This window comes from Myotis lucifugus, unplaced genomic scaffold (assembly GCF_000147115.1).
Source record: "Myotis lucifugus unplaced genomic scaffold, Myoluc2.0 scaffold_347, whole genome shotgun sequence".
In the NCBI taxonomy this organism is placed as follows: domain Eukaryota; kingdom Metazoa; phylum Chordata; class Mammalia; order Chiroptera; family Vespertilionidae; genus Myotis; species Myotis lucifugus.
The window spans coordinates 86,554-93,597 of record NW_005871395.1 but is presented as its reverse complement, the minus strand read 5'-3'; the positions used below and the strand labels follow the sequence as shown (position 1 = coordinate 93,597).

General features: G+C 57.4%; 1 protein-coding gene across 4 annotated transcripts in view; it reads right to left on the bottom strand.

The window, feature by feature from the left end:
* ZNF76 (zinc finger protein 76) overlaps window positions 1-7,044 on the bottom strand; it is a 37,436-nt gene that overhangs the window by 3,645 nt on the left and 26,747 nt on the right. For all 4 annotated transcript variants that reach the window (XM_023764769.1, XM_006101239.2, XM_023764771.1 and 1 more), the window contains exons 3-9: window positions 5,785-5,865; window positions 5,625-5,702; window positions 4,126-4,325; window positions 2,058-2,174; window positions 1,650-1,725; window positions 925-1,050; window positions 658-837 (exon numbers count right to left, since the gene is read on the bottom strand). In XM_023764769.1, coding sequence (XP_023620537.1) covers window positions 658-837; window positions 925-1,050; window positions 1,650-1,725; window positions 2,058-2,174; window positions 4,126-4,325; window positions 5,625-5,702; window positions 5,785-5,865 — 858 coding nt within the window. The remainder of the gene's footprint in view (window positions 1-657; window positions 838-924; window positions 1,051-1,649; window positions 1,726-2,057; window positions 2,175-4,125; window positions 4,326-5,624; window positions 5,703-5,784; window positions 5,866-7,044) is intronic.

Below are 7,044 nucleotides of genomic sequence, written 5' to 3'. Positions count from 1 at the left end.
AAGGGACGGGGGTGGGGGGTAGGGTTGGTGAAGAGAGTGCCAGAGGGAGGGGGAGGGACTAAGACCTGGAACTCTAAGTGGACAGACTTGGGGAAGATGGCCAGTGGAATAAAGGGGACACGAGCGTGGGGCTGCTGGAGACAGATGGAGAGAAAATGGGGGGCTGGGCAAAGCTGGGGCTAAGGAAGGGGCTGGAGGGGAGCACTGGGGTCTGTGAGGCTGAGGGTCGTGAAGAGAAGAGGCAGGGAGGGGGTGGAGAGGATGACTGTCGTGTCAGGTGCAATGCGGAGTGAGGGGACCGAAGGCTGGACGAGGAACCTAACACTGGGGAGGGCGAGGATACACCAGTCATAGGACAGTGGATGAGGCCAGGGGCTGAAAGGGACATTTCCCTCTGCCGTTTCCCCCTCATGCCTGACCCTGGCCTGCTGCTGGGTGCTCAGCTGGAGAGGGAGAATTCAGAGTGGAGAGAGGTGGCAGGGAGCTGGGAGGGCAGGCAATACCTGTCAGATTGCACAGTGCAAGTGAAACAGTGGTTCCGAGGGCATGGCCGGAACCGCAGAACCCCCTTGCCCCGCCCACAGACCAGCCTGACTGGCCAGAAGCCTACAGTGAAGGGCGGGGCCTCGAGGGCGTCCTGCATGCCAGCTGGCCCACCTGTGTGGATGCGCACGTGGTTCTTGTAGTTGGTGGCGCTCGTGAAGCCGCGGCCACAGTGGGGCTCGGGGCAGGTGTAGGGCCGCTCGCCTGTGTGGGTGCGCACGTGTACCTTGCGGATATTGGATGTGGTGAAGGAGCGGCCACAGCCCTCGAAGGGGCACCGGAACGGGCGTTCACCTATGGAGGGTGGAGGGTGGGGTGTGGTCAGGAAGGGGGCACCTGGGGCACGTGGCCAGGACAGCACCAGGCTCCAGACCCGCCTACCAGTGTGGGTCCGGACGTGCTTCTGCAGGTCTCCCGAGGTCTTGAAGGCCTTGCTGCACAGCTCCTCTGGGCACTTGTATGGCTTCTCACCAGTGTGGGTGCGCACGTGACTCTTCAGCCCGTAGCCTGCCGCCCAGTGGGAGGGAGGGTGAGAAGAACACTCCGTGGGGCCTCATCCTCCACCACCTCACTTCCCAGCTCGCGGCTCTCCACCTCAGGTGTGTCTGGGAGGCTCCAGGCCTCCTCTGGCCCACGAAGCCTGCGTCTGCCTCTATACCACCCCTGCCTGGGAAGGCGAGAAGAGCTGGGGAGCCCACTCTGCCCTCCTGCCCTCTCCAGGGGGCAGGTCCATTCCAGAACATGAGTGAGAGGGAACCTAGGGAACCCTGGGCTAAGGCTCTCGATTCAGAGGAAAAGTGAAGCCCACAGATGCAGTGGCCGACCCAACACCCCACCGTGGTCGGTGTCAGAGCTAACACAAAAGGCAGGGTCTCTGCCGACCCCCTCCCCGCCAGTCTCCTTCTGCTTAAAGTAAACCATGTGCCACTTGCTTCTGAAACAGGGCTTCCTCCAGAGTCAGCGCCCTGCGAGTCAGGGGGCTCTGAGAGCAGTCTCTCCAGGAAGGAGCCTGGTGTCAGGGTCCCCAGGGGGAGTCCCCAAAGCTGATCTAGAACCTCTGCCTCCAACTAGAAGCAGCCCACCTTCAGCCTCCACCAGTAGATTACCTGTGGCGAAGGCCTTTCCGCAGCTGGGGAAGTCACACCTGTACGGGCGGTCCCCTGTATGAGCTCTTTCATGCACCTGTCAGGACAAGCAATCACACAATTCAGAGGGACAAGGATATGAATGGGCTTGTCAATGCTTTTTAGGGCCCAGAGTATCAGCATCAGTCACCTCCTTTATTTTGCTTCCTTTTCAACTGAGCGGCTACCTCCTCCAGGGAGCCTTCCCTGATTCTTTCTTCCTGCACTCTTCATGGTCACAGCCCCCGTGAGGACATTTCTGTATACTCATCTCTCCCTCCAGTAGGCAATGAGCAACTTGAGGGCAGGGACCCCCAGTCAAAGCGGGCAGGTAGAATTGCAGGCTGGTGGGGAGATGGAAAGGCTGAAAGCTCTCTGTGGCAACCTTACCTTCAAGTGATGAGCAGTGGTGTACAGACGCCCACAGCCCTTGTAGCCACAGCGGAATGCTCTGTCCCCAACCTGCTGCCCTTTGCCATTATGGGGTGCCTGGCTGTCCTGCAGAACCTGAGGAAAAATTGTGGGGTCCCAATATGTATTCTCCTCAATGAAAGGAGGAAAGAGGTGGGACACAGGGCCCACTGGGGGCAGCTTAAGACCCAATAAGCAGGGGTAAACTGCCAGGGGGAAAGGGCAACCTGGGGTGACAGGCCCAGGCAGAGGGAACAGACACACTGTGGAGAAACAGGCTGGTGTGGGGTCGCCACCATCTCTAATGGGCAGAGGGAGGACGCGTGTCACAGGCTGTGACAGCCATGGGAGAAACAGCGCCCGCACCGGCTCGGTAAGGTGGGGAGGGTGGTCTGCATGGCCACACTCCGGCTAGGCTGGGAGCCAGTGACCCCCTTCTGACCACACACACCTAGGAGGCCGCCACTCTGCAGCCTCTCTCCTCTGACGGGAGGAGCCCGTGCTCCCCGTGGGACACCTGTGCTCAGGGGGCATTAACCAGGGGGCTGCTGTGGGGATGGGCCCACCGAGGTTCAGCAGGGAGGGGCCACACCGGCACACTGCAGCACAGGGCAGGGACCCACAGGTGTCCCCAGCAGCAGCTCCAACCACCACGCCAGCTAACTGGCTAGCCTGCCCTTTCATCTCTCCTGGGAGCAGTGCCAGAGCCACCTACTCCCACCGGCCTCTCGTTTCAGGGAGCTCACTGCTCTCTCCTGGGGAGGGTCCTGCTGAGACTGTCCCTAGTCTTTGTTCTGGGACATTGGCCTTCCAGGAGCTCCCGAAACAGAACTCCGGGAGTCACGTGGGTGGGGAGTCAAGGGGTGAGGCCAAATTCATGGCAAAGTCAGGGGTCAGGGGGCTGACAAAGTTTCATGGACAATTCAGAAGCTGGTGGCTGGCGGGGAGGGTCACAGGTGGCCAGGCCTGCCCAGAGAGCTAACCCACTCTGCTCTGCAATTTCACTCCCATGTCTCAGTAGCTCTCGGGGTGATAGAGGGAATCAAGGAACTTCAGGCTGGAAGTGACCTCTGAGGTCATCTGGTCCCATCTCATCAAATCAGAGAGGAGCAAGCTGGGGCCTGGGAGGAGAGTGGCTACCCACGGTCCGACAGGGTAGAGGCGGAGCCAGCACAAACCTCAGGACTCGTGACTTAAAGCCCAGTTGTCTCCAACAGCATCAACTCTCAAATTGGCTCCTAAAATACACTCAGGAACAGGGGCGGGAGCGGGCATAGCCCGGTGGCCGCTGTGAAGCTTTGTGCTCCGTTGTGGAAAGACATAGGGTTTTCTCCTCTCTGTGACGCAGCCACACTAGTTTCACCCTAAAAACAACCCCATCTCCGGGTAAAGCTCGCGCTCCAGGGAGCCCCTCCACATCTACCCGAGGCTCCCTAGCTCATGCCGGCAGCGAGCACCTGGCTAGGGGAGCTCACAGGTCTCTGTGCCCGCCTCCCTGCGGGCAGGACCACGGCTCCGGCACAGACAGCTGGGACTGACGGACGGCTGAAGAGCCGGGATCCTCTTCCTTTGCGGCTCAGCTACTGTGTGGGCCTCGTGTTCCAAGAATCCCAGCTGCTCTGTCACATCTGCCCCGTCACCGCCTCCTGAGGTTATTTCCCCAAATGACTAAATGAGTCACAGAGAAGAAATACACACAAGGACATCTGACCTCAGCGGACGGGGAAAACTAATAAAAGTCACTGGCAAGGGCTTCCGGGCAGCCAAAGCGAAGACTACGGATGTCACTGCTGCTCACAGCTGCCTCCCCTGCAGAGGCAGCGTAGACAAGGGTGAGCGTAAACAGCTGTCGTAAACAGCTGTCGGCAGGGCCGGCCAGGCTGGACGCACGCCCTGGATGAGGATGTGAAAGATGAGCCGGGAGCGGGGGTCCAGGGGCTGAGGGAGTAGCCCAGGCCAGGCCCAAGCACTGGCGGTCTTGTCCTCTAAAGAGGCAGTTTTGGCAGGGCCAAGAGAGCTGGTGGGCGGTGAGGCTCTGCGAGCTCACCTTGCTGGCGTACTGCTCCAGGGCCACCACCGTGTCTGCGCTGAAGCCCTCGTCGTCCTCGGCAGCCAGGTCCTCCAAGCCCACCTCCGTCTGCACGGCCAGGATGGTGCTGTCCGCCGGCACAGCCGCTGGGTGGTGAATGTAGGCAGTGGAGCCGTCCTCCAGCTGGACGGCCTCCAGGGAGCTGGGGTCGTAGCCCTCTGTGGGGACAGGCGCTTAGGAGAGGCCCTGGGCCCAGGAGGGTCTCGGCATCGTGTCTCCCGGCCTGTCTCCTGGGGCTGCCTCTCCTCAGGACGAGGCCTCCATGGAGCTCTCGCTGGGAACTCACAAGCTCCTGGAGAACCCGAGGGGACCACCATCTCCACCTACATGACCACCAGAACCTCCTACCTGGTGGTCCCTACCCCCTCTTTCCCTCCAGGCAGATGGCGTCTGGGGGGATCTTTGCAGGACACAAAGGTGATCATGTGGACCCAAACAGTTCAGCTGCTTCCCACTGGTCTCAGGAGAAAGGCCAAAACCCTTCTCCTGACGCCCCAAGCTCTGGGCCCTGCCTCTGTTTGGTGTCCTCTCCTCATCTTACCGATTCTGCCCTCACCCCCAGTACTCTAACTTCCAGCAACTGCTGAAATGGGCCATTCTTTCTCCCCATCTCTGGGCCAACGAAGGGTGTTCCTCTGTCCCTGCCACCCTTGCCTCCCTAGCGAGTCCACTTCATTCTTCAGCTCTCAGCCCAGTGTCACTTCCCCAGAGACCCTCCCCGAGCCTGGTCTCTGCTTGTGATGACCAGCTCCTCAGTGACTATCTGCAGCCCTTCTGTTTCCCTCACTGGACCCCAGGGAAGCTGGGACCGTCAGACTTTGTTCTCGCTTGTATGTTCCACACGTAGCAATCCGGGCACACACAAGCAGTCACTCAGGAAACTACTTGCAGAAGGAATAAATTGTTATTCTTCAGTACCTTAGGAGATTTAGTCTTTTTTTGGTTTATTTGTTTCTTGTTAATCCTCATCTAAGGGTATTTTTTCCTTTGCTTTTCAGAGAGAGTGGAAGGGAAGGAGGGAGGGGGAGAGAGAGAGAAACCCAGGTACGTGCCCTTTACTGGGAATTGAACCCATGACCCTTCGGTGTGCAGTCCGGTGCTCTAACCACTAATCTCACTGGCCAGCGCACGAGCTTTATTCTTAAATATAAGTTTTTTGCTCCTGGTCTTGGATGACATCCTTCGGTCCTATTTAAAGCCCTAAGATTTGTGTTGTGCTAGAGCCATAGCCGCCATCAAGGCTCATGCTATTGACCCCCAAGGCCCAGCCTCCTGGGGACAGGAACAGCTGCTCCTGTGGTGCGCACAAGAGAAGGCAGTTGAGATTGCTGATCCAGGGGAGCTGGGGGCCACGCTCCCATGACTATGCCCCAACTCCCAGGGTATGCCACTCCACGCGCCCACCGCCGCCAGCTCGTCTCCCTTCCTTCCCGCAGTCATGATGCCTGTGGCCCCACCTTTGGGTGTGCGGTGTATGTAGGCCATGCTGCCATCCTCCAGCTGCACAGGCTGTCCATCCTCAAAGGAAAGAGGTTCTGTAACGAGAGCAATGCCTGCCTTTCTCTGGAGCTCGGTGCCAGGCAGGGCTCCTTGATGGGGGCTGCCTGCCCGCCTCACCTTTCTGCACTGTCACTTGGTGGATGTACGCGGTGGTTCCGTCCTCGAGCTGGATCACTTGTCCTTCGAGCAGCTTCTCTCCTATGGAGATGGAAATGGAGAGGAGTGGGCCAGGCCCAGAAAAGGGCTGAAAACACCTGCCTGCTTTTAGCGGAGGCCTGAGATACAGGTGACATTTTCCAGGTTACTTCGCTCCCTGCTCCCAAGGCCTGATCCATGAGGAACCCCACAGATCCCCACAGGGGAGCCACTGCATCTATTATTCTATACATGCCCAGCAAAGCGGGGGCTTCCAACCTAACAGAGCAGTTGCTGAGACTGAACTAACTGAAGAACAAAGGATGCCCTGAAACCTAGAAAGGACCCAATGGGTCAAAAGTCAGATATGGCTCAAAATAACCAAATCAAAATACATTCCCCATCTCCCTGTGCCAGTGTGCCAAGGCCCAGCCCCTCTGATAGACAGTGTGGCTTACAGTTAGAAGCAATGGGCTCTGGAACCAGCCCAGGCCTCCTGGGACGGCCTTTCAGCTCTGCCTCTTACTAGCTGTGTGCAGCTTATTTAACCTCTCTGTGCTTCAGCTTCTTCTTCTTAAAATGATTAAAAATTGTCTCCATTGGGCTGCTATAAGGGTTAAATGAGTTAATGAATATAAAACACTCAGAACAGTCCCCGGGATGTGGCCAGCTCTCAATAACCTTAGTTTTTTGTTTTGTTTTCTACAATCAGCCCAATCTGTACATTAGAAGAAGCAGAAAGGAAAGCAGTCGGGAGCCAAGTGAATGTGACTATTGTGCTCCCACATGTCCACCGGTCTCGCTCCACCCGCAATGGACACTGTCTCCTTCACTGACCTCTGCCATCTTCACTTGTCTGATAAAAAACCGACTCACCTAAAGCAACAAAATAGCCCTCTAAAAATTAATAAGACCACAGAGTGCCTACGATACTATCTTTCCTTTATCTCAGATTCTTACTGAGAAGCCCTTCTAAGAGCAAAAGATTCTTAGGAGTTTTGTGTCCAGTGAGTCTGAAGGAGGGAATGGGGAGGGGAAGAGAAAAAGGAGATTGAAGCACTAATGACAAATGGGTTGTTCATTCCTTTCCTTACAAGTTTCGGGTTCAGGAAGCTGAGCTCCTGTGTGGGACAGGCAATACTTTCGGCCCAGCTCCCTGCTGACGTCTCCTCCTCTGAGGAATTCCCAAACTTGTCCCCAGACTGAGTCCTCTTGGGTCAGTGGTTAACAGCTCTACAACCC